The sequence below is a fragment of the Scardinius erythrophthalmus genome (genome assembly GCF_964197995.2).
Source record: "Scardinius erythrophthalmus genome assembly, chromosome: 4".
In the NCBI taxonomy this organism is placed as follows: Eukaryota; Metazoa; Chordata; class Actinopteri; order Cypriniformes; family Leuciscidae; genus Scardinius; species Scardinius erythrophthalmus.
This window is the reverse complement of record NC_138224.1, coordinates 2088016-2112539: the sequence shown is the minus strand read 5'-3', so window position 1 is coordinate 2112539 and position 24524 is coordinate 2088016. Positions and strand designations below refer to the sequence as shown.

Here is a 24524-nt window from a genome sequence, read left to right as displayed (position 1 = left end):
GAAGAGCTGGATGCAAACAGCAAATGGAAGTTATCATAAAAAAGTCAAAGTAATTCAGATGACACATCATGACTGAGTTTTAAATACAAATGCATTAATTTAAAACTCCTTCCTCATAGCCTTATAGCCAACACTTTGCCTGACTCAAGTTTTAATATTTTTATGACGCTAGTCTAAACTGACAGTTCCCTTCCCCCCACCGACGCTCATGGCCGGTTTCCGTTTTTAACGGTTTGTAAGAGTTTCGCGACTCCCCCTTTCCTTCATCTAGCTCCGTCTATTGTTCATGAGCGGCGCTGTGGCGTTGCAATACCGACGCTTGCCTGCTGGGGGCGTCGCGGAGCCGCGCGGCCTCGGGTCTTTTTGTCTGAACTGGATCCCGCTGCCGCTTCACAGTGTGCGCGATTAAACCGGAGCCGCGTCCGTCCCGCACTGTCAAAAAACCCACTCCAAACCCCTACACAAGCGCAGCCGGTACCGTTGTTTCCCCGTGCAGGCATGAGCGGCTCCGCGCTGCGGTTGGGCTGAGCTCGCTCGAGTCCGTTCGGGCTGCCGTTGGAGCGGGTTTCTCCACTCTCATCCTCCGTCATTTCTTTAACTTTTCAAAACACGCAGCCGCGCCGGACCGGAGCATGGGATCCCCGGACTCTTAGGAACCGAATCTGAGCTGGGGGTTTGACCGAATTTCAGCGAAACGATGGCGAACTCGACGGGGAAAAACCTCCCCGAGCCGCGGAGGAAAGGACAGGCTTTCCTGGACGAGCTGCGGCAGTTTCACCACAGCAGAGGGTGAGCGGGAATTTCGCGCTTATTCTAACTTGAGTGACCCGCGCCGGGCGCGTGAGGGGGTCCGGACGGATCACGGGTGCTCATTCGGTTGTTTTTCTCCACAGATCTCCGTTTAAAAAGGTTCCCGTGGTGGGTGGGAAGGAGCTGGACCTGGGTGCTCTCTATGTGAGAGTGGTGTCTTTAGGGGGCTTCGCGAAGGTAAGTTCCTTACAAACACACACACACGCCAAACTCAACATTTCTCATCTCACACACACTCTTCTAGCTCAACTCCCTAACCCGGTTCGGTGGATCTGCCTGCGGTTCTGCCGAGCATCGGCCTGTGTATGAGTATGTGTGTGTATGTGAGTGAGCGAGTGTGTGTATGTGTGTGTGTTGGCGCACACACACTTTCACACACTCTCACTTCAAAATTACCGGGCGGCTTTTACATCGATTAAGAGAACCGACGCCGAGGCACCGAACCCCGTCCGGACCCGCCGTGTGCATCAGCGGGTTTATGTCTCCCGTGTGGCGGAGGACTGCGAGACTGTAGGCCGCACACAGGCCTGTGTATTCCGCGTTGTAAATACACTCGCAAACCGACCTGGTCCGGTCCACTCGCGGGGGTTCGGACAGGTTCTCCCCGGAGCACGTTGTTTTTCGACAGCGGGTCTGATTTATTCATTTCACATTGGAAAGTGTAAGTTAGCCGGAGTGCTAATTGGAGTTAGCATGCACACACATACACAACACACACTATCTCTCTCTCTCTATCTGTCTCTTACACACACACACGGTCCTGCATCTGAACCGAACCCCTCTCTCATCTGTCTCTTCACCCTACAGGTGTCGGACAAGAACCAGTGGACCGAACTGGGCGAGGATTTCAATTTCCCCAGGAGTTGCTCGAATGCTGCTTTTGTTTTGAAACAGTACTACCTTCGGTGAGTCTTTCTTATTCAGTTTCTCTCTCTCTCTCTGATCAACTCCGGCACATGTGCTCAATGTTTACAGGCGCTTCTCTGCTCTCGTGCTCTCAAACATGCGGCTCGGTTCCGACTCAAACGCCTGTGTTTCGGGGGATCGTGTGTTCGTGTTGCTGATTGAATTAGGGAGACTTTAGATTATACACTCTTATTTATTTCGTCTTGTTGTGTTCTACACATGCATCATTAAGTGACAAATGCAACCTAAACCAGTGAGATTTATGGGTCTAAATGGACTTGTATTTGGGTCACTTCTGTCACTTGCATTGGCATATAATACTTTGTTTATGTGGTTTGAAGTTTAATTCTAATACAAGCTTCACAACATGCATGTGCTAATCCATGTGTATTTGAATAAGAAACGCAAACGTATAAAGTTTAGATCATTTTGTGTTTTGCACATGATTCTCTTAAATGTCCCAATGCAACATTTCTTGTGTTTTAACATGGGAGACTTGCAGTGCTAGATGTTGTATTTAAGTCACTTTTAAGGATGCATCTGTCACTTATAGGAGTCTTGTTTGTGTTTGGTTTGAAGTTTAGTATTTTTGTTGTTTCACAATTTTCATTTGCTGATTCCTGTATTTGAATAAGAGATTTAACTTTAATTTAGGCTTGTGTTCTACTTATAGTTCCCAATGCAACATTACTAAACCAGCATGTCGTACTGTCATAGAGGATTCTTTTGGACTTGTATTTGGGTCACTTTTACGGATGCATCTGTCACTTGCATTGGTTCATTGGAGTCCTTTGGTTTGGAGGCAGGGTTTTGTGGTCGGATAAGAAGTTTCTCAACATGCATTTGCTGATTGTTATGGATCTGTGTTGGTGTGTTCAGACTCTTAACCGTCGCTTTATAGAAGAACTTGTTTTGTGCTTTCTAGGTTATCATCTGTGTGCTTATGAATGTGGTTAATGGTGTTTTACAACACACGCACACTCTTGATTCATGTGTAAACAACCAAATATGTCACCAGCTGTTGCACATGCAGAATCTTTCTGTTCTTATATATCTGCAGTATCAGAAGCGAGGAGCGTCTGCTGGTTTTCCACGTGCGTATCTCTGTAGTTTAGTAGGTTATGGAGGGGGTGAGACAGACAGACTTGGCAGCAGGGAGCGTTTTGGCTGTGAGGAGATGTACACCTGCCATGCAACGGACTAAATGTAATTATCATTCTGCAAAGTCTCCAGGAGAGGTTGTTTGTGAGATGATCACAGAACGCCGAGGGATGCGAACTACATTCTCCTGTGTGTCTTCCTCATGAGGACGGAATAGTGCGTTTCATTGTCTCAGAGCTTTAACTGGTTTTTATTTTGGCTTTAGTTTTATAATCATAAGGTCTTAGTGCTGTAATTCCAGCAGTTTTTGAAATCCTGGAGAGGTTTGTGTCATGTTGAGGTGTATCCGTCTCTCAGGGAGTTTGAGCGCTCGGTGGAAGCGGATCTAAAGCTTTTAAGAGTTCAGAGACACTTATGATTGTTCAGGGGGGAAATCCAATACCTGTGATGGAGAATCTTGAAACTTCAAGTGAGTGAAAATCAGTGTGGTGTTTGCAGTCGAATAAAGCATGCAAGTACACATTAGTAAACACTCAACTAGTAGTGTGATTTGAGCCCTGTGTTTTAAGCTGCAGGTGTTTTGATTTGATCAGGATGTTTGGATGTTTTAATTACAGATGTAGGCTAATTTACAAAGACCCTTTCCCAGAACCGTTCAAGGTTTATCTCAAAGCCGCGGAAAACCTTGGGAGCGTCCCACACACATCCAATGAGGAAATGTCCAGGCTATTCTGCATCCAAAGGGACTCATTTCTCTCAGATATCACTTAGTCCAATTCACTCACACCACACACACTGAGAAATGCTTGCTGGGTTGTTTTTTCAAGGAATTTCATGTGCTTTTTTTTTACGTATTGTTGTAGGACAGGTGTCTCCATTAGGAAACAGTCTAAGTCTCAGCTCTCACGCCGAAAAGAGGAATTGGCTTCACCGTCACAGCTGAGGAAGAGCTGGCGAGGGATTTGAACTTGGGTCTTTGGGTTCGCGGTGTGATGCTCTCTCTCTGCTGAACCGGAGCATGTGAAATGACTCATTTAAATGTGGCATCTGCATCCAGGCGCTCCGTCTGCCAACTAAAGAGAGGAGGGCAACTCAACAGCACATGTCAATGTCTTAGTAATTGGCAAATAGTCAATTTTAAAGCACAGGGCAGCTTTATTTTTTTATGCTCGGCGTATTCGAGCGTGTGTTACTCGTCGTTTGGTACAGACCATCTAATCATTTATTATTACTCTGATTAATTTTAGTGATTCAGTTCATCTTGTCAATGAGCTGGTTTGCAAAAAGTATTGATTCATTTTGAGTCATAATTCAAGTATTCCCAGAAACATTTAGCATGTTTTTTTTAATACTGCTGTCTGTGTTTAAATAAGCGTAGAATCTTTATGCTTTTGACGCACACGTTTTACTCCCAAACAAAGTTCTTCCTCCTCGTCAAGTGATTTATAAATGCTTTGTGAATGTGTATTTGCAGATTGAACATCACAACATTGAACCTTAAAAGCAGACCGAGTGTCTAAACGCATAAATAGTTTCATTCCTCTCTTCATGTGCGTGTGAAGCCGAACAGCCGTTGGTCTCAGATGTGTTGTGGTGGTCAGTCTGCTCTCAATTTTGTTGTTGTTTCACATAGTTAGATGGAAGTTGCATGTAAATCTCATGCTCATCTAAAATGGAGACTTAGTTCTAGTTTATCCATAACCTGCAATGTTTTAGTGTTTCGGTGCCGCACTGCATATGCTCAGTTTAATTCTGTTTGAGGATATATTAGTTGTACTGTTTGGTTTTCTGCCAGACACAGAGCAGCTCCTGCAGGTGAAACTTGACCTTTTCCCCTGTGTCTCCGGTAGGGGGCAGTAAATCACTGTCTGGATCCGGGGCCGTGCACGTGAGCGCTGACTGAATGCCATAGTTCCTGCTCTGCCAGCTTCATTTCTCTATTTACGTGTCTGGTTTGGATAGTAGATACTGAATCAGCCTTATTACTTTTCAGGTTTGTGAATGAAAAAGAGATTTCTGACACCAGGCCTACTCGATGAAAGTTCGTTTCCAACACACCTGTTTGTAATTATCGAGTGCCACTGAAGATTTTGCTTAGCTGGTTCAGGTGTATTTGATTAGGATTGGAGCTTAACTTTGCAGGAAGGTAGCAAAGATTGACTTTGAGTTGTACAGAATAGGCCTGATGCTTTCAGAAGGTCCTCATTTAGTGTCTCGAGAAACATCAGCCTGTAATCAGCTGTGGGTTTGTCTGAACTCTCACATTGAGCAACCGTACAATCATCAGCATTTGCAGTTTTTTTTATTATTCATTCATTAATTTCTCAGTGTGTACCGGTAGTTATATATTTGCAGGTGGTGAAAAATGTAACACTGATATACAATTGAAACTTGTCATTATGTTCACCGCCCCCATGTTGTTCCCAACTTGTGTGACTTTCTTCTGTGGAATGTAAAAGTTATTTTGTAGAATGTTGGTTATGGTTACCAAATCATTCTGGTTCCAATAGACTTACATTGTGTGGAACCGAAACTCTTTGGTTACCAACATTCCTCCTCAAATAATCATCTTTTGTGTTCCACAGAAAAGTCATACAAACACATACATGTATTAAATGACATGAGGGACATACATTTTTTGGATGAACTAACTATTTACAGTTTCGGAAAAGTCATTTGGACTCGCTTTCTTGCGATTAGAACTGGGATTGATTGCATTGAACATCTGAAGCGTGTACGCTGGAACGGCACAAAGTGAAATTGCAAAAATCATCATTTAAATCATCTAGTTTTAGTAGTATAATTAGCGAAAGTGTTTCAGATGGTTTGGTATATATTTAGTGTAAGGTCCATTAATAATAGCAGGAGAGTCTGTGTAAGAGATCCAACGAATGTCTGCGTTGAAAGCAAGCGCGAGTAATGCTTGAGTTTCAGTGACATATCACATTAAACTACTATATATATTTTTGAATAAAATGTACAATCAATGCGAATGGGGAATATTTTTGGGTTCTGATAATAATAATATTATTATTTTAATAATAACAAAGTAATAATAATAAGACACTTGTTTATTTTGGCTTAAAATATCGCGATAGTATCATATCGTCAGTTCAGTATCGCAATTTGTATCCAATCGTGACATGAGTGTTTTGTCACACCCCTAATATATGTGCATATTACTCAATTCACAAAAATTTGACACTTATCTTCCGATTGTCAAATCAGCTATCACTAATTAAGCTCCTAATACACAGTCCTGTGTGTGTGTGTCCGGTGCAGTGTGTTGTTTTCTAGTGTTTATGGTGAGCAGATGTCTATTTATAGTGTTTGTATTGTAGCACGTGGGAGGCGCGTGTGTGTGTAAAAGTGAAAGCTCATTCAGTTGAGGGAACCACTCATGAGTCACACTCACACACGCAGAGCTGGACTGTGAATATTACTATTAGACTCACAATACCATTTGATCCCTGATTCTCTGGAATAAACCACTCGTGCTTTCTGAACGCAGACACACAGTGTGCAAGCTGTGTGATATGGTAAAGTGTGTGAGGGTCTGTTTGAGTCTTTTTAAAATGTGATTTATGTTTGACAGACCGATTAATCGGTCATGCTTGCTTGGCCATTCTGCCTTGTGTTACTTGCAAAATCTTGTCAAAAGAAATATTGTGCAAAGTTAGTTCAGTGCATCTTATTTACTATCATTAAATACTATGCTATATATGTGGTTATTACATTGGCAATCAGCCACTCTGCTCTCTAAATATCTTTTTATTGGCATCAATCACTTGTACCAACAGAAACACTGTTTTTACTCAGTCCCTGAGGCATGCAGGTTTGGAGCGATGTTTTTGTTTGTGTGGATTTTGCAGTTGAAGTAAATGACGTTTGCACATGCTATCCCTCCAAATACACGTCTGAGTACAGAAACCGACATCCGCTCATTTAAAACATCTTATAAAATGTATACAATAACCGCTTAATCTTTCTAACAGGTTCTCACTGGTCAGCAAATAAATGTGTCTGCTGCTGGATGTTAAAGTCTTCATGTCTCTCGAATTTCCCCCGGGATCATGAGCGCACATCTATCTATCTGTCTGTCATTCAGTGTGTTGATGTCTTTTTCTGGTCTCTCTGCAGATATTTAGAGAAGTATGAAAAGGTGCATCACTTTGGAGAGGAAGATGAAGAGGAGCAGCCGGGGAATCCTAAACATTTGCTTCCGATTGGTGCAATACCCACGTCATACAACTACCAGCAACACACTGTATCAGGTACAGATGAGCCCTGTCTGCTTCTCTGGGGCTTTAGATTTATATACATCACACACGCACACACACACACACTGTGTGTGTAAACTGGGGCTGCACCTGTGAAAACTGAATGCCACAAAGGAAATAGCATTTCTTCCACCACACTCATTTCAGACAGACCGATGATATTTCCCTTTATACATGGATTGGTGTAGGTTGTAGTTTAGTTTGAATGTTTTTCTTGTTGTGCAGTCAAATTTTCTATTCTTTGATACCCTTTGTAAATGCCATTTGCTAAGCCACTCATACTTTGACTATGAACTAGTTTCTGTGGATATTAAAGCGCAAAAAGGCTATTTACGTATGAACTTTGCATGTTCTTTCTTTGTGCGAATGAGAAGAGTGGTGCAGTTTGGTCTACTACACATGCTCAAACACGCGTGATGTTCGTGTATGAGGAAACTACATAAGAACTTACTCTCACTTCACCAGCATTTCACAATGTCATTTGAGAAACTATCATCACATACACACACAAACTCAAAGCTCAGTCTTCACTACAACCTGCCGAAATAAAGGTTGGGTTTTACTTGAAGAAATTATTGTACTATTGTACAACAGAATGTAGTTCACTTTGCTTGGCAAAAAAAACGAAAGGAATTTTTCAGATAACATTTATAAAAAATAAAAATAAAAGAATTCAATTGTTAGTTTTATGCATTCATTTGATTACGCTCATTTTTTTAAATACATTTTTGAACACAGAATCCGGAAAATGTAAAAAAGACCACATAGAATTACTGAAAAAATTAACATTTCATAGGGCAACTTATTGTTAAAATTAATTATTAATGTATTATGAATTCAATTGATTAGATTTCATTGAACTGTTTAAACAGAATCCAGCAAAATGAACACAGAAAACTGATTTTGGGGGGGGGATTTAAATTCCTAGGGCCCAAAAAACTCCTAACTTCCATATTCTGATGTAGTGAGGAGTGAAGTTTACATTTATTGTGTCTAAACAGCCTGATAGATTCACACTTGACTGAGTCTTGTTGTGTATGAATCTCTGAGAACCACCTCTTTTTTGCCTTTTCTTTTCGACAGACTATCTCCGCCAAAGCTATGGGCTGTCGACGGATTTCATCCCTCCATCCGATTACAACAAACTGGTGCTGTCTCTCCTGTCCGGTCTCCCGAACGAGGTGGACTTTGCCATTAACGTGTGCACGCTGCTGTCCAACGAGAGCAAGCATGCCATGCAGCTCGAAAAAGAGCCCAAACTCGTCACGCTGCTGCTTGCGCACGCTGGAGTCTTCGACGACTGTACGTTCGCTTCTGCGGTTACTAGAGGATTTACGCTTCGGGACTGCATGTGTTTTAACATTACATGTGTGTTTGTCTTTCAGCATTAGGCAGCTTTTCTGTTGTATTTGGGACAGACTGGCGGGAGAAAACGTCACGAGACTTTGTGAGGGTAAGAATTGCATATTGGATTGCATGCTTTTTGCTTTCTATTTACTGTAACAGTATGAGTTGCTCTTCCTGTGCTCTAAGCTCTCTTGTTGTCCTGTCTTTGTAGTTTTGGAAAGATGTCATTGAAGACAATGAAGTCAAAGATCTCATCTCAGACAAGAGCAGCACACCCCAAAGTATGTGTGTGTTGACGTGTCGGCTACTCTTGTTTCCTTTGATGTGGTGATGGCGTAGTTTCACTTTGATTTGTCGAGATGTTTTAACCGAGCATTACTTCACACTAAGCGTGCGTAGTTGTTTTTTCAGTTGGATCGGAGACGAGGGACGTCTGCACTTCTCTCTTCCACCCGGCACGAAGCGTGGGCATCGGAGACGTCGAGGGCCAGCGGGTGTTGCAGGTGGCGATGATCCTGAGGAACTTGTCCTTCGAGGAGGCTAACATCAAACTCCTGGCAGCTAATCGCACATGTCTGCGCTTCCTCTTGCTGTGTGCGCACTGCTCCTTCATCCAGCTACGGCAGCTGGGTCTCGACACGCTCGGAAACGTCGCCGGAGAGGTCAGAGTTCACGATCTAAAAGATACATCCTAGTGTGTGTTGTGATGACATGTTTTTGTAGGCCAAACCGGAAGTTAGTTTCATGCTGGTTCCAACAACAAAAGGATTTTTTTCATTGACTTGCATTATTGGAGACAATGAGCACATTTACATATGCACTGATACAATGATAACTCCCAAAAATCAGCTTATTGAATTAACCTTTTGTCCTGGTTTATGTGCAAACTAATAATTAGCGTTAACAAGAGTTTAGGTGCGTTCCAATTCGCGTACTTGTGCGTGAAGGCATTTTGTAGTATAAAGAGTGCGAGTAAATGAAATTTACAAAGTCTGAAAATGCCATCAAGACTTTGCACTTTAAATGTCTAGATAATGCACTTAAGGCGAGACACGGCATGAAAAAACATTGATTTTTCATGCAGTTCTCAGTTTTGAGATTTTGGGCTAGTTTACTCCTTCAATATGTGTTCTTTCAAGATGCTATAAAGAAAACGTTGAAAATATACATTAAGATGTTTATTTTATTACATTTTGTTTACTTGCGGCTGTAAGTTTCTCCCGAATTTACCAGGAAGTTAGCATTCCAGCGTGACACGCCTACATCCGTCTGTTTACTGAAGTCTGTCATGACCGGTATCGTTGTAAAGCTCTGAGTCTCCTGCACAACGCTACGTATGTAACCCAAATATGAGCATTTCCTTTCTATCAGTAACCGATCGTGAATATCCAAAGGGGGATTTAAAGCTAACGGCGAAATCTCATTTAGAGCTATTTCAATTTTTAACTGCCGTTTACTCAAAAAAAATTTTTTGTCATTCTCCAGAACAAACATCTCAGCTCATGTACACCAAACTTTCCAGTTATACACTTAGCAGTATTCTGAAGATATTTTCAGAGGGATTTGTTAATAAATCATTCCTGGCCTGATTTATGTGACTTTTTAATCCAAAAAATATGGCGAAAATCAATTTCACCTGTAGTGTCTCGCCTTAATAAATTGAAAAAACAAAGTGTGGCATGTTGGACACTTCATGCACTCAACAATCGGACTCTGATGCTGGATGACAAATAACTGTATAAAATTCATACAGTAGGTGGTTGAGTGTATGGTGCATCACGTGGGACACAACTTTTATATAATAAAAAAAATCAGGTTATTCCCTGGTAGTGATGTCAACCTAGTCTTTATTGACAACCTAGTATAGTTTTGCATTTTTTATGTGAGATGTGGTGTTAAAAAATTGAGCAGTATTTTGACTGTACACTAAAAAAAAATTATTGGGTCAAGAAAGAGTCAGAGTTTGCAATATATTTCCACCTCCCCTACCGTGCAAGACCCACTCTGTCTGGACGAGCTTAAATCCGCAGTGTGTCACATATTTACACATGCGCACTTCAGTAAGCCAACTGAACGCAGGTTAATACATGCCAGGTGCATTAATGGAAAAAAAAAACATTGACTTCAGGATGATGGAACCGGAATTACTAAAATGCTCATTTCCAAGTTTTGGCCTGCAAAAATCAGCCATGACTCTGTGGTTTTGTGGGCTGTTTGTGTCAGATCTTTTGTTTAACGGTCTGTGTTTGTCCTTTCAGCTTCAGTTGGATCCAGTTGATTTCCGAACAACACATCTGATGTTTCACACCATCACGAAATGTTTGTTGTCACGGGATCGTTTTCTCAAAATGAGGGGTAAGTATCTTTTTGGGTCAGCCGTTCGTCCAGTAAATGCTTGTGGTTTTCTGGGAAAGATGCTGAATATTTTTCCATTGCGTCCTGCAGCCATGGAAATTTTGGGGAACCTGAGCAAAGTGGAGGATAACGGCGTCCTGATCTGCGAGTATGTGGATCAGGAGTCGTACCGAGAAGTCATTGCCCTCCTGACGCTGCCGGACATCATGCTGGTCATCTCGGCTCTCGAGGTTTTGTACCAGCTGGCCGAGCTCGGGGAGATCACATGCTCAAAAATCTCCTCCGTGGAGAGAAGCATAGGTATGCTCCTACATCTCCTGCTTAAAATATGAGAAATGCATTAATAATCTATTAATTAATCTAGTTTATTTAATAATAAACATTCAAATAAATACAAACATTTAAATTGCACATTAGGCAGTTTTATATACATTTTTTAATGATATAATGTTTCTGCTCCAGTTCGTCTGTCTTATATAAACTTAAATGGTGGCTGTAATAACTTGATTTCATGACAGGTTTATTAAAAAATACATTACATTGTGAGGATGTCACTAAAATTAATATGTAATAGTGCATTTATTTTGCAAAATGATCCTCTCTATAGTTGTTTTATTTTAGTTTACTGATGAGCTATGGTAATTGAATGGCTTTCCTGAGGTAAATGTTATGTAACAAGCTTTACATCATTCAGCAGACTGATTGAGGGGAGTACATGATGCATTTTAGTTGTACTGTTTTTTTCAACATGCCTTATAATGTTCATCATGTTTTTTTTCATGCTACTAACTGCAAGTAAAGAGGAAGAAATGATTGGCTTGAACTGAGGCGTTGCAGCAATCCGTCACGCAACATTAAAGAGCATGAAAACATTTATTGTTTGTTTTTTGTTGTAAAATTGACTAAGCTGAGCCTTTTTCAGACCAAAAGTTACAAAGCTTATTGCGATTTATTGGATGATGGGCGCTACAAATAATTTTTAGTGACTAAAAAAATCAACCTTCAGAATTAAAAATCAATATCCAGTCATCAAAATGAGAATCGATATTATTAACCTAGCCAGAAGTGCTAAATAAACTTCCCTTTTTCGGTCTGTGATTTCAGTCCTTCAAAACAATTTCGGTTGCAGAAATTTTGTTGCATCACTAACCATGATGAGCAGTGAACTGACTAGTTTGTGTTGGTGTGTGTCAGATCTTCTAGTGCGGTTGGTGTCAGTGGACCTGCACACGTTCGGACCCGACGCCCTGACGGCAGTCAAACTCATCGAGCATCAGGCCTCCAGCTGTCAGGTCTCAGAGGTCCGACCGCAGCTCGTAGAGCACGTTCCCCCTCCTACGCAAGGCACTCCTGGCGCTGGTACGAATCATATGTTGTGATATTTCAAAAAATCTCCCAAGAAGTTTTAGTTTCTTTTTTTTTTTATAACCATTGGGAACAAGTAATTTACATAATGAAACATAGGACATTAACAACACAAAAGTTTGTATTTTAATAACACTGTATTTTGTGATGAAAATATACAAATAAGCTGGCATGGCATCAAAAAATATACAAATATCAAATATACAGTTCTGTGCAAAAGTCTTAGGCATGTTAATAAAAGACAGACTAAATCTCCAAGATGCTTGAAGAAACCTTCCTGCAAAGCTACCTGAAAAACTATGTGCAAGTGTACCTGGACAAAGGTCGTTTTAAATGCAAAGGGTCATTACACCATATGTTGATTTGAATATTAACATGCCTAAGACTTTTGCACAGTACTGTACATATTAGACAGATAGTCACTAGTCATTCATCCCCTCCACTGTGTCAGATTAACGCGATTTTGCCTCCTAAATTTGTATCGTGGACATGAAACATGTCAGACTACATGTTGCTTCCAACCAACCAGTGCTTGCCATCTTTAACGACGTACGTGATGTCATTGAGGAGGCAGAACTAGTGACTTTCAAGAGTAAACAAACAATGGCTACTGAATTGGCGTGTTAGCTTAACACTAATTAACTAATTAATCCAGCACTGCACTTTCATTCACCAGTTTTCACTCGGTCATGGTTGTCGCTCAAGGAAACCTCTTAAAGACAGGATTATTGTTGCCATAGCTCCTCCATTGCATAATTCAACCTAGAAGCACCAGGACCATAGACTTGCTTTCATTTTGCCATGTTTGAAAGCTGTGTATGGAAGAGCTTCTGTGCTCTTATTGGTCAATGTCACTAATGTGACAATCAGTCGCAGAGGACCGGGAAAAAATTAAACATGCTAGTCTATCTTTAGGGACGCCGTGATGCAGACACTGAGTCGACAACGACATGCTTTACGGGATAAAATGATCGATTCTTGCATCCCGATGCCCATTGTTGTGTACGAATCACCATGACACATGGCGTTATAATGATGTAGTGTTGATTTGAAGTGCAGCATTGTGAACTAGTGCTCTTAAGATAGTTTAAAAATGTCCCACAAAAATAGGTGAGTTAGTAAATTGTGGAATACTCCTACAGTGAGCAGTAACTGTGTTCATTTACATTGTGTTTGGGGTTGTTTGGTTGCAGTGAACAGGGCACCTGTGCAGTCTACGCCTCCGCCTGGGATTGTGGAAGTAGATGGAGAGAAATTCACAAATCAGTGGTAAGACTGCATGTCTCTCGTTCTTGCACTTCTCAAATCCGGTAAATGTTCGGATGATTAATGAATGCTTTCTGCCCTTGGTAGGCTAAATGCTCATTTCGAGGTTCATCCAGACTGTTCGGTCTCTCGCTCGGAGATGTACTCTGAATATCTGGCGACCTGCAGCAAGATGGCGCGGGGTGGTGTGCTGACATCCAACAACTTCTACAAATGCCTGAGGTGAGATTAATGGAAGTGTTGGGCAGACGGTGCTCTCCTAAATGGTATATATTGAACTCCAACAGAAAATTAACGCTGTGCTTGTGTGTTTCTCAGGACGCTGTTTCCTAATCACACGGTGAAGCGTGTTGAGGACACACGGCTGAGTGGGCAGGCTCAAATACATGTGGTTGGTGTGAGGAAGAGGTCGATTCCTCTTCCTGTCCAGCTTTATTATCAGCAGCAGGCCAGTCCTGCGCCAGTTCCTAAACACGAAGCCCCCTCAGAAACCCCTCAGGCCCAGTCAGGTAGATACACAGCTAACTGGATTAATTACATTTCATACTTGTCGTTTTGCAGTGGCTGGCTTATGAAACACTGTTTTTGTGGAGCTAGCACAGAATTTTGGTGCCAAAACTGTACAACATGAAAGTTTTAGAATGTTATAGTGAGTTGCTTAGCAACAGCCAATCATAAACTGCCTCAGTGCTAAACTCATTAAATATTCATGGACTTTGTACAGTCAGAGAAACTTTCACACATTCTTTTCAGTGTTTTATGGAAAAACAGAATGTCAAAATGATGCCAGTGATACAGAAAGTATTATTTTTCAGACAACAATTTAAGTTTAAGTTTATTAACCTTGTAAATATGTATTTACCTTGTAAAAATGACTAACATAAGGCTTTGTGAAATCCGTTTGAATTCTTTTCCATTTTTTTCTGGATTCCATTTTAATAGTTTAAATTAATTTTTATAATTAAATAGGATGTGAAATCAATTAAATTCGTAAAACTCTAACAATTCATTAATATATTTAACACTAATAGTTCCCTATGAAATGGTTTGTTGTTTTCAGAAATTCTGTCTGTTTTTTTTATTTTTCTGGAATCGGTTTTGATTTAATATACGAAAAATGGGTAATCAAATGACATGTGCATAATTGTATCGATTGAATTAATCGTTTAAAATTAATCAAATGAAATTTAAGCAAGTACTGCACAACCGGTTTATGGTTTAAATTAAATTAAAACGCGGATGAAAATTGTGTGAAAGTTATACATTAAATTCCACTTTTTATGACTGGATTCTGCAATTCGGTCTGTGTTTTCTGCATTGCTTAAATCATAGGCCCCTAGTTAACCTGATTATAAGAATGAAACAAAACCCCTACAGTGCTGAATGTGATGATAACCCAGTTGCATCTTGTTTATTCATGCAGCGCTGCCCCCTGGTGTGGGAGTGCAGCTTGTCCGGGCACCAGCACCAAGCCTTACTGCCGGCCCGGCATCACCACAGGTGGCCTTCACCATGCACGGATCATCACACGCCAACGCTCCCAGTGCTCCTGCGCCAGTCCTGACTGTTCCACGACTCCCGATGAACCCGCCAGGAATAGCAACGCTTCCCCCTTGCCCTCCGGCCACCGCCCCAGTTCCCATACGACCCAATGACATTCTCAAAACAGCCATGATCCAGAGCTCCATACCAACAGCATCTGCTACACCCGCAGTTCCCAACCACAGCGGCACACCTACCCAGCAGCCCTTGCTCCATCACGCCCCTCTTACACTGATCCAGCAGGGGCCAGCGCCCCAGGGACACGTATTTACAGGTCGAGTGCAAGGAGTTTGCCCTTCATTGGCACAGCAACGCTCCCAAGACGCTGTGGTTCTTGCACCGCCTCAGTATGTGAGTGCGCCATGCACTTCCCTAATGGCAGGAGGGCAGGTTGTGACCGTTGCAGGCGTGACGGGCACTCGTGTCGCATTTCAAAACATCGCCCCCAAACCAGCACCTCAAGCTCAGTCGCCACAACCTCAACAGCAAACGCAACAGCAAAGCCTAGTCATCGTCAGTCCAAATCAGCAACCCAACACCGCATTCGCCCCAGCCATTCATCAAATTGTGCTAACCAACCCCACTTCTCAGACCATCCAGTCATCTCCCTCTTCTCCGAACACACCGATCCCCAACCCTGCCCCGGCCCAGCCACACACAGTCAGCCAGATGCTGTCCGTCAAACGGCAGTTTCAGCAGGCTCCGCCCCCTCCTCCACCCCCGACCCAACCTACCTCCACAGAATCCAGTCTGATCAAACAATTACTGCTTCCGAAACGTGGTCCTTCCACCCCTGGCGGAAAACTCATTCTCCCCGCTCCGCAAGTTCCCGCTCCGGCGAGCACCAGGGCGCCCAGTCCGCAAGTCGTATACCAGGTGACCAACAGCGGTTCGGTGCCACCTCAACCGCAGTTGAACGTGCAGCTAATGCAGAGTCCCGGTGCTGTTCCCATCTCAATACTACCAGGCCAGATCATTTCCACCTCTACTCCTGGTACACTCCTGCAGGCTGCGCCCAACAACCAAGTTACCTTCACTGTTGTGCCAAACTCTGGCTTCCCCGGCCAGGTAGCGCAGACTCCTCCCACAATCGGCCTGCAGTTGACTCCGCCTCTGCCAATCGCGGGAGCCACGCCCATTCCACCTTTCCGAGGTGACAAAATCATCTGCCAAAAGGAGGAGGAGGCCAAGGATGCCACGGGATTGCACGTGCATGAACGCAAGATCGAGGTCATGGAGAACAATTCGGTCCCCGATGGTTCGGCCAAAGCCAGCAATGGGGAATCGGCGGAGGTGGACGGACCGAAGCTGCTCAACGGGAGGAAATTCGACTCGAGTCTACCTCCATATCACTCAGGGAACAGCCAAGCAGAGGCTACACAGGCGCCGAACGGCCCCCAGGGCGGCAGCGAAGGCCCTGGAAAGCAGACGCCCTGCGACCCTAAAAAGCTAATGGTGAACGGGGTGTGTGACTTAGAGCGATCGGACGCTGGTTCCCATCCAAGCAAAAACATTCCAAATCATAAGGCTTCCAAACACATGGGGAACGGTGAGGTGTTGTCGCCTCAGAAAGCGCACGGGCTCACGGACTCTCTCACGGACACTGCCAAAGCAGAGCAGGCAGAACGCCTGGCCAACGGGCCCAGCCACGGCGCTGAGATCTCCAACGGCCCAAACTCAGAGACATTGGGCGTGAGGCAACAGCACCCACCTCATAACCACTCCCCACCTCCGCATGTTTCCGAGCCGCCTCCCGCTAACGGCACCATGGAGAGCCGGCCGCTGAAGAGACCGCTGGAGGACGGGGAACGAGGTAACTCCGGCATCCCCACGAAAATGGGTGTACGGATAGTGACCATCAGCGACCCCAACAATGCTGGCAACAGCGCCACCATGGTGGCCGTGCCGGCGGGCGCAGACCCAAGCACAGTAGCAAAAGTAGCAATAGAGAATGCAGCACAGCAGAGACCAAGTGTGCCCTCGCCGCTTCCTGAAACCAATGCTCAGGTAATGTGATTTTGTTTTAATCTGAAAACAACGTTTACCTGGCTTTATCCAATGCTCAGATCTCCTTTCTGGAAATGTATGCAAATTAGTGCATATTTCAAAATATAATATTTCAGAGAACAACTTTGTGTCTTAATCAGCTGGTGGAAGTGTGATGATTACCCTATTCGCCTGTAGTGTCTTGCCTGATCAGAAACAAGTTGGTTGATTTTTAGACACTAAGTTGTTGATATGTTTTTCAACGTGGTGTCATCAAATAGTCAGTCGGGATATTTGGGTGAATCTCACGAAAATTGCTGTGATGGCAGTGAGATTGTTCATTTTTTTCACTTTGCAGAAATGAGAACTTGCAGGGGCAACATGCAAAAACATTTTGCATTGAACATGAACATGAACTTGCAAAAAACTTAAATGGGCTTCATTTTCTGCATGCAAAATGTAGTGTAGCTATTTTTCTGTTTTTGGACTGACATGTGTGTGACCTTGTATCCTTTTCTTTTCTTTTTCTTTTTTCTTGCACTTAATGTATAAATCTTGTCCAATACTTAAACTTGTTTCGTCATCATGAATTTATATTAGCAACGTTTCGGTCATCGGCCTTCCTCGGGATTACAAATCATGCAAAACTATCAGCAAATTTCAAATCACCTGTTACATTTGATTAAAAAGAAAAAGCTTAATTCTACCTCCAAAAGAAGTGCCCAGTTTGAGTGGATTTATACATCTCGAGTTTATATTGGATTTTTATCTGACGCACCCAGGCCCGGAGTGGGTAATCGGGAGAATCGGGAGTATTCCCGGTGGGCCGCTTCACTTTTGGGCCGGGCGAGGATTTTTTTTTTTTTTTTTTTTTTTTTTTTTTTACATTTCAATGGTACATTAGTTACATTAGGATACACGTTCCGCATTCTGCCACCACAGCGCGCAACCATACACAGTAAAAGAAAGCGCGCAACTCAGCATGGGTTGTACCATGTGAGGGAGTTCTCCCCTCCCCTCCTATAGAAATGGTTGGGTCCATAGCCCGTCTTTTCCAGGTCTTTTCAAAACGTTTTCTCAGGGAGGCTACCGCGACTCCGCCGGCGCCTACTGATAGCTGGGCCGGCCGTAAGGCACACTGGATGCGTGGCGTTTCTGTTGCGTGTCAGCTGCGTGGCGGCTGCATCGCGTTTTCCATGTCTTTGCACACCAGAAGCGTGTCTGACGCGGCGCTGCTGCTGCTCGGTGACATATTGGTGATATATTTGACATATGGGGAGAGAGTTGTGGAAGGCCTATACTGTTAAACAAATATATAGCAGCAAAGACAACGTCGGCAGTGTTGACGGCAATATAGACTATAGAATATTTCGTTCTGTATTGACAGGTGCAGTATTTGAAAATCGATAATATTTTTTTAAATTGCATTTATATTTGCATTTATGTCAAACCCTAGACACTTTCAAACATCAAAATGACATTTATCAATATGTATTCGTGTCAAAATGTCATATAAACATCTTTTCCTATTCAATTTTGCCTGGAAACGCTTCCAAGACGCTTGCGTGTCGCGTGAAAAATAGGCGTCGGTTCTATTTCTAGCAGGCACGCGTTTTCCGCGCGGCTCGAGCCGCGCCTGAGACGCGCGTGTCACACACGCAGTGTGCAAGCTCTAACCTGTTAACATGGGAGCCGAAATAAAAACGGACACGCCACGCAGCTGAGACGCTCACGCCACGCATCCAGTGTGTCACCGGCCTATCGGTACGCGTCAGGGAGGATGGATGGGAGGAAGAGGCCAGGAGGTAGGCTATGGAAGCTTTGTTTCCGCCACAGAATAAAACATTTTAAAAGATAATTGCGACTTTTTATCTCGAGTTTACATCTCGCAATTCTGACTTTTTTTCTCAGAATTGCGAGATATAAAGTCAGAATTGCCTGAAATAAAGTCGCACTTGCGTGTTAAAAAGTCAGAATTGTGAGATATAAAGTCAGAACTGCCTGAAATAAAGTTGCAATTGCGTGTTATAAAGTCAGAATTGCGAAATATAAAGTCAGAATTGCGAAATATAACGTCAGAATTGTGTGAAAAAGTTGCAATTGCTTCTTATGCTTCTTATAAAGTCTAAGTGAATTATTATTTAACCTTTACATTATTTGTTAACCCATGGTATTAATACTAACTACACAATAGTACGAGCTGAACTGTTGCTTCATTTATCCAATTTTAAAAAAGTGCTAATTTGGAATTCCACCATGGAAAAAGTGGGCCGGTCTTGGGCCTGAAACTCCCGAGCTGAAAAGTGGCCCCACTCCGGCCCTGGACGCACCCATGAATAATTCAGATGTGCGAGGCACTATATTTTCTATTTTTGAAGTTCTTTATTTTGGTGTACCAGCATAGACAACAGCATTTATTTCAAATCAGAAGTTGCATTTTTCCTGCTGTTAAATTTTTCTCTTTTTGCATAATACAAAAGTGAATTAAATGATAAATAATAGTACACATACAAGAGGGTAAAATGAAATAACAACATCAGTAACAATAAAAGTGAAGCACTATATTTTCTATTTCTTGCACTTCACGCAAAGTAAAACATGTTTGTCTATTATTATTATAGTTATAACTATGTTGATGTTTTCAGACTGCATAATCAATTTTAAATTAACCTTAAGCCTTCTACTCGCTGTACAGCAGCCTGTGTCAGTTCAGACTCCGCCTCCAATGGATCAGGCTTCACCGGGAGCCAATCAGAGTTCTCCAGCACCGGGAGCCAATCAGAGTTCTCCAGCACCCGCCCTCTCTCCAGAGCAAGCACGCAAACCTGGACAGAACTTTAAATGTCTGTGGCAAGCATGCAAACGGTAGGAAAATGTGTGATGTGCTTTGTTGTAGAGATGCTGTTCTTGTCAGTGATGGTTAAAGTGACTTAACACTTTTTTTTTTTTGTCTTTACCATGATGTGTTTCAGGTGGTTTGACACGCCATCACAGGTGTTCTACCATGCAGCTACCCAACATGGCAGTAAAGACGTGTACCCAGGGCAGTGCCAATGGGAGGGCTGTGAACCTTTTCCTCGACAGAGACTATCCTTCATCACACATCTGCAGGCAAGACCCTGTCTTTCTGTTTTTATTGATGATGTAATGACAATCCTGTCCCTGCTTGCTAAACCACCGGTCAAAAGGGTTTTGTGTTTTTGAAACAAGCCTCTTATGCTCACCAAGGTTGCATTTATTTGATCAAAAAGCTTTTATTAGAATATAAAACAGCAGCTTTCTATGTGAAAAAAATAAATAAATAAATATATTATTTTTTTTATTTTTATAGAATGATCATTCGCTTGTGTATTTAAGTTCAGTAATTTCACTTAAATGACAATTAATAGGTAATCTTCATTGCCATTTAAGTGAAATTATTGAATTTAAATATACGAGCTTGATAAAAATTATCATTCTAGAAGAAAATTTCAGATGGCACTTAGAGGCTTTTGCATCTGAACTCTTCATATATATATATATAGTAAAATGTAATCTTTCCTGTGGACAAAGCTGAGTTTTCAGCGTCATTACTCTCACATGATCCGTCAGAAATCAATAATATGATGATTTGATGCTCAAGATACATTTCTGATTCTTATTAGGGTTAAAGTCTGACTGCTTAATTTTTTTGTGGAAACCGTGATACACTACCATTAAAAAATGTAGGGTAAGATTTAAAAAATATATCTTTTATTCAGCAAGGATGCATCAAATTAATCAAAAGTGACAGTAAAGAGTTTTTTAATATTACAAAATATTTCCATTTCAAAGAACTTTCTATTCATTAAAGAATCTTGAGTTATAATAACTCTGTAATGTCAGTATTAAAATAATAATGATGCTGAGTTTCCACAAAAATATGAAGCAGCACAACTGTTTTCAACACTGATAATAATCAGAAATGTTTCTTGAGCAGCAAATCTGCAAATTAGAGAGATTTCTGAAGGATCTTGTCATTTTAAATGTATCATTATAAAATATATTCAAATAGAAATTGTACTATTTTACAATATTGCAGTTTTCGCTCTTTTTGATCAAATAAATGCAGTGTTGGTGAGCATAAAAGACGACTTTCAATAACAATTCCAAACTTTAGTCAGGTAGTGTGTGTGTGTGTTACTAATCGGAGAGTGTGTTTTGCAGGATAAGCACTGCTCGAGGGAAGCGCTCTTAGCTGCACTCAAACTGGAGGAGCAAACACAAGGCAGCAACCCCAACACTTCCAAGTGTGTATGACTACTTTAGCTCTTTCATGCTAGCTTATGGACGTAGATGATTGTGACAGACGTTTTCCCTGTGTGTGTGTGTGTGTGTGTGTGTGTGTGCAGGTCTCCTCCAGCGGCGGTCAGCAGTCCTCCTCCTCCCAGACCACAGAAAGCTCTCGTCAACCACCCCAGCGCAGCTCTGATGGCTTTACGTCGAGGCTCCAGGAACCTTGTGTTCAGGGACTTCACAGTGAGTACAAGCTCATGCCGACAACAGCGGCATCTCTGCTGCTTTCAGACGTGTGGAGACTGGAGCTATAGCTCATGTGGTTTTGTTTTCTCTGTTCAGGACGATAAAGAGGGACCAATGACCAAACACATTAGACTAACTGCTGCCTTAACATTAAAGAGCATCGCCAAGTACTCGGATTGTGGACGGAAGTAAGTAAACCGTGTGCATTCTGGGGCATAAAAGCATAATCATGTATGAGTAATACTCTGTAAGATCAAAGTTTGGATTTTATTTATTTATTTATTTTTATTTTTTTTTATGTAGACATGTCAAGTACATTTTGGGTCATATTTCACACAAAAATAAAAAATAACATTATAAGAAATTGCATTTTGCATTAAGCCTATTTTTTGCATTTACTTGGCCTAGATAAGTGTTCTCCTAGTTGTCTTTACTGCATAGCCAAAATATATATGTATATGTAAACTGTAAAGTATTTAATTATCATTCACTTTTTAATATATAGAGAATTTTTCATTTTATTTGCAGTACATGATTACTATGCAGAATTTTTTTTTAAATCCACATTATTCTCACGATTGATGCAAGACTTCACAATAAGGATTAATTTAACATTAGTTGGCATGAACTGACTGTCAAAAAACGGTCACACTTTAGTTTCGGGTCCAGTTCTCACTATTAACTATGGCTTTTGCCTCAGTTAACTCCTAATTACTGCTTATTAATAGTTAAGATAGTTGTTTAAGTTTAGGTATTGGGTGGATTAAGGGATGTAGAATATGATCATGCAGAATAAGGCATTAATATGTGCTTTATAAGTACTAATAAACAGCCAATATCCTCGTAATAAGCATGCTAGATAATAGTGAGAACTGGACCCTAAACTAAAGTGTTACCAAAAATACTTTTGTGTTAATTAATTTCTACATTTACTAATACATTATTAAAATCACAAGTTACTATCTGTTAATAATATTTATTAGACCTGACATGAACTAACAATGAACACTTCAACTAAGAATATTAAATACCATAACAAATGTTTTGCTTATTGTTAGTTAGTTGATGCATTAACGGATGTTAACTAATCTAAAGTGTTATCAAAAATGTTTACATTACACTTTACATTAAGGTTTCGTTTGTGAACATAAGTCAACTTAATGAACAATACTTCTACAGCATTTATGAATCATAATGTTAATCTCAACATTTACGGCTATAAACTTATAAATTAAGTTAAAAAAATGTATGTTAATGCACTTGAACGTTTTTCTTATCCAACATTTACAATAAATGCTGAATATTAAAATATTTTGCTCATTGTTAGTTAATGCATTAACTAATATTAACAAATGAGAACTTGTAAAGTTTTACCCATAATGTCAAATGCAGAAAATCTTGAAATAGTCTTAATGTATTTGTATTAATGTTTATTAATAATAGTGAATATTTTCTATTTTGGTGTGAAATGTGAGTTTTGATGTTGAAGATTGTCCTGTTCCAGCATGTTGATGAATGTAATGTGTGTGTGTTTGTGTTCAGGCTGGTGAGGCGGCATGAGAATCATCTGTGTGTGTTGGCGCTGAGCACTATGGAGGTCTCCACCACGCTCGCTAAATGCCTTTACGAACTCGCGCGCTCTCTGCAGGCCTGAGCTCGGCTCAACCCCAAACCCTTGGGAAGCAGATGAGAAGAATCCGGTCTCCCCATCCTGCTGGTCGCCAGCGTTGTTGGGTCACGGGGCGATACCTCTCGTCTCCCTAAACACCCCCCCCCCTCTCTCTCTCTCTCTCTCTCTCTCTCTCTCGCTCTCTCTCTCTCCATTCCCAGTCCCTCTCAAACTGCCACGGGTCTTCCACCAGCCACTCAGAAACCAGCGCCCATTTCACTCTTCTAACCGCCTCTTCACGCCTGGCCCAACGAGCACATTTTTATAGTCCCGAACGAGCGCCTCTGATTGGACGGGGGGGGGGGGGTTGTGGGGGGGGGGTTGTGGGCGGGGCAAGTGGACAACGGGGCGGGGCGGCGGAGGTGTGGCTAGATTCTTTTTTCTTTGTAACTTGATAGCTTGGTTTTCTTACTTGAGCCGATTATATTTTCACTTATTTATTATTGAAATAAATACCAATATGAGTAAATGAGAAAAAAAAAAACGTGTAAATATTTGTGAATAGATATAAAGTTAAATCACCCTCCTTCATGCCGCTGCTGCCCACTGGTATCAGAAGCATTACGTTAAGTAGATTCAGACTCACTTTTTTTATTTCCACCCCCTGGTTACTCGTCTGAGATGTGATTCTGTACTCAGCAGTGGATGAATGTACTTAAACCCTGTAAATATTCTGCGAAGGTACTGATGCTGTAAAGTTTTGGGAGGGCTGGCTGAGGGCTACAAGTTTTTCTTTGTGGAACTGTGATTTGTTTTTTTTTTTTGTTTTTTTTCTCCCCTTTTTTGTACTATTATAACTTGTAGAACTCATTTGCTGGCTGAAAGAGTATGAAATAATATATCATATGTCATTTTGTAGAAGAGACAAAAAAACAAATATTGAAGGTATTCCCCTCAACCTGTATTCACTGTAACCGTCAGAGTACGAGCCGCCCGCCCGTACGTGATTCTTTTTGTATTTGTAAATTGGTTTAAATACATGGAGTTTTATACAGGTTTTCTCCTGTGTTCTTTGCTTTCTGTGCAGGTATGATGATATTTTCCTCCAGACCTTTTTTCTATCTTAATATAGTGTGGGATTTTATTGTACTATTTTGCGTTTTCTTTTTTCATTTTTTTTTTTTCATCCATTCTTACGACCACGCCACATTCCGGCTCCCGGACCCCAGGCTGTCCTCTCTGCTGTGTGTTGTGTAACATTTATTACTGCCTGTTGTGTTTAGCATCCCAGCGGGGTCGTGACCCCAACCCCCCCTCTCCCCCCCTCACCACCACCATTTCTGCAGTGTCTGTAGGGTGTGCGATGATACATATATCTAACAGTCTGATATAGATTGGCTTCATTTACTTTGGTGACTGTTTATAGTTTTTAAATAAAAGACTGAACATTTTTGACA

General features: G+C 41.7%; 1 protein-coding gene across 4 annotated transcripts; it reads left to right on the top strand.

Annotated features, from left to right (window-relative positions):
- Positions 1 to 367: 367 nt before the first annotated feature.
- On the top strand, positions 368 to 24524 carry arid2 (AT-rich interactive domain 2). 4 transcript variants are annotated; one of them, XM_081363571.1, is made up of 21 exons: positions 368 to 789; positions 894 to 987; positions 1618 to 1715; positions 6958 to 7091; positions 8181 to 8399; positions 8483 to 8550; positions 8656 to 8725; positions 8856 to 9106; positions 10703 to 10799; positions 10890 to 11099; positions 11994 to 12158; positions 13358 to 13433; positions 13518 to 13652; positions 13749 to 13939; positions 14854 to 16979; positions 19657 to 19823; positions 19931 to 20069; positions 21144 to 21226; positions 21329 to 21455; positions 21555 to 21646; positions 23001 to 24524. In XM_081363571.1, the coding sequence occupies exons 1-21, from the start codon at positions 698 to 700 to the stop codon at positions 23110 to 23112; spliced, it is 4746 nt and encodes a 1581-aa protein (XP_081219697.1). In that variant the 5' UTR covers positions 368 to 697; the 3' UTR covers positions 23113 to 24524. The 4 variants fall into 4 exon arrangements, with proteins under 4 accessions (XP_081219697.1, XP_081219696.1, XP_081219695.1 ...); XM_081363570.1 differs by having other exon boundaries at positions 19654 to 19823; XM_081363569.1 differs by having other exon boundaries at positions 8844 to 9106.

Excerpts from the sequence above, each read along its gene's own strand:
- arid2 (XM_081363568.1), top strand. The coding sequence starts at position 698 with ATGGCGAACTCGACGGGGAAAAACCTCCCCGAGCCGCGGAGGAAAGGA. Across the intron at positions 790-893 it reads CAGTTTCACCACAGCAGAGG|ATCTCCGTTTAAAAAGGTTC; the intron begins GTGAGCGGGAAT and ends TTTTCTCCACAG. Across the intron at positions 13,940-14,853 it reads AACCCCTCAGGCCCAGTCAG|CGCTGCCCCCTGGTGTGGGA; the intron begins GTAGATACACAG and ends TTATTCATGCAG.